The sequence below is a fragment of the Fragaria vesca genome, linkage group LG5 (genome assembly GCF_000184155.1).
Source record: "Fragaria vesca subsp. vesca linkage group LG5, FraVesHawaii_1.0, whole genome shotgun sequence".
NCBI classification, from domain to species: domain Eukaryota; kingdom Viridiplantae; phylum Streptophyta; class Magnoliopsida; order Rosales; family Rosaceae; genus Fragaria; species Fragaria vesca.
Window position 1 is genome coordinate 17,108,376 of NC_020495.1, and position 2,614 is coordinate 17,110,989.

Sequence of the window (2,614 nt, forward strand, 5' to 3'; positions counted from 1 at the left end):
AAAATGCAGTAGGAAGACAGAAAGAGGAATGATGAGGGAGGAAGAAGATACGAATACTTTCTTGGGTTTTGATCGATTTGGTATGAGATGAGATGGAGGAGGAGGAAGAAGACGAAGACAAGATTGGGTAAGGAATAGCAAGATACTTGCTTTAATTGATTTGGTATGCTATCCATTGGATCAACTCACTTAAGATCTAACGGTCATCACAGTTTCATCTTGTTTTGTCCCTTATAAATTGGTCCACAGGTGAGTAGGCCTGATAGTTTACATATCCCATGTTTGGGAACAACCGAGGACTAAATTTGATGGACTATAGAGTCCTAAAAACACCTTCAACGGAGACACCAAAATTGAGAGGTTTATGTAAACCTCATTCTCACGTTGCACCTTCACCAAACTTCTTGTCGCCTTCCAGCCATCAAACCGTTGCCCACCGCTTCGCCTCCTTCAACCATCCCCTTCTTCCCATCACGACCACCTTGGGGTTCATGGGTCGGCCCGCAACGGTGCCAAACTTGGTGATCATGTGGAAGGAGTACGTATTATGCGCCGACGGTCGGTGGAGGAGCATGTGGGGTGTCGCCCTCTTGAATCGATGGGATTTACATCTTCCATATTCTGTATCGATCTACCGCTCTTACTTTTTTCTGGGTTTTACATCAAATGGATCTGGGAAGAGTAAGCTGAACAAAAATTTGAGATAAGTTTACAGGACGTTCATGTGTTTGCAGCCCTACTGTTGAAGTTGTTTGAAAAGAAATGGGTGGCTTGTAGAGGATTGGTATAATTCTTAATAGGTAGTTGAAATACATAGTAATTCAAAATTTCCAACCTCTGTTTCAAGAAAAATTGAAGCTCCTGCTCAGTATAATATGAATGGGTAATACTTCATACTATAATTCAGATTTGCCAACCCCTGTATTAAGGAAGGTTCAAGGTCTTGCTCATTTCGATTGAATTGGGTTTTGAGTTTGCAGATTGTTTGTTTTGCAGGTGGGGTGTTATTTTTCAGTCATATTACCACCAAACATGGGTTAGGCTTATTGTAGAATAAGCTTAGCTTGAATAGTCTTGGACTCCATTAGAAATTAAGCCAGGGTTAGATAATCTCATGTACCAAACATGCTGTAAGAGTATAATGCTTTGTTAACATATCATATTGATAATCGAATTTTACTTCGTTACTGAAGACTTTTGAATACTCCAGTTATTGCATATTGAATATATAAACTAACAGGACAACCAAGAGGCCAACAATAACACAAATTAGAGTCACTCTATGCAGCAGATATTGCCATTTTCATTCCACCAGCACAATGCCCAGGAGTACTGCAGATGAAATAGTTTTGTCCTTTTTTAAGTTTGATCTGATCATTGCCTGATATAAATTTTTGACCTGTTGCAGTATTGCATGCCTTGAATCCATTTTCATCAGTCACAATTACATTATGTACATTCTTGTTGTACTTGAAAACTGCACAAAAAATAAATCCATTATATTCATGATCTATAACATAACCTAAAACTATTGTAAACTATTGCCATATTAATTGTAATCAAATTTTTATTTGACTACATTTTCCACATTATTGTGTTATGTTATTTTATAAAGACATGTGTGCTATAAATTTAATTTGAAATTAATTTCAGCGGTTCATTTTCTTTTTCAAGAAAAGCTGACATAACTGACTCTTTTTAATGTCATAGACTAAGAATTAGATTGTTGTAAAATCATTTTTCTTGAGAAAGATGATTGTAAAATCATATAAACCACAATATTGGTTTGCTTGGCGTAATAATACATACAAATCAGAGTATATTAGTCAATTTCAATATTGAGTTATATAAAACTTTACCTAAAATATCTCCAGCATGAAATTGCTTCCCTGTTGGCCAACTTTGTATTCCAAATGTCCATCCTGCTGCATCTCCAACAGTGTAGGTAGTCGCACTAGCAATCTTGTAGTGAATCAACACACAAAACACTAACAACATCACATTAATTCTTGCACTGACTCTAGCTTGAGCCATTTTTGAGTTGAGTTGGGGTTTTAAACTGATATACGAAAGATCGATTAGCAACAATCTGAAAGATTAAAAAGATGGTTAACTCGAAACTCTTTTTCTTCAAATCAAACTTAGGTTGTTGGCATTTTATAGGACGTCAGTTATGTTGCCTGACATTAATGTACATATATTAAATATGAGTTTTACTATTTATACATATATGCGTTTTTATTTATAAGGAACAAAGTAAATGCTTTATTCAAAATAAAGAAAAAAGGAAACGCTATATATGTATGTTTGTTGTATTCAATACAATAAATATAAGAATTAAATTGGTCAAATTCAGTACACGGCCATTTCACCATTTTTATATATGCTTTTTAATTAAAAATAAAAAATAAATGCTTTATGTAATCAATTGTGATATTTAATACAATGAATATATTTTTTGGGTGCGTTTGTTGCAACCTTATCGTTTTTTTTTGTTCACCCTACTTGCTCATGACACCCTACATTTATATTCTGGTGCTAAATTTATTTGTACCACCCATTTCTATTCCCCGAAATATCCATATATATAACATATCTATTAAAAAAAATAAAT

The 2,614-nt window shown here is 34.4% G+C and overlaps 1 protein-coding gene across 1 annotated transcript; it reads right to left on the reverse strand.

The window, feature by feature from the left end:
- Positions 1-1,143: 1,143 nt before the first annotated feature.
- LOC101299873 (chemocyanin-like) lies at positions 1,144-2,034 on the reverse strand. Its single transcript, XM_004301495.1, has 2 exons — positions 1,860-2,034; positions 1,144-1,477 (listed from the first exon to the last, which is right to left on the reverse strand). Exons 1-2 carry the CDS (start codon positions 2,032-2,034, stop codon positions 1,281-1,283), a joined length of 372 nt encoding a protein of 123 aa, XP_004301543.1. The 3' UTR covers positions 1,144-1,280.
- Positions 2,035-2,614: the final 580 nt, after the last annotated feature.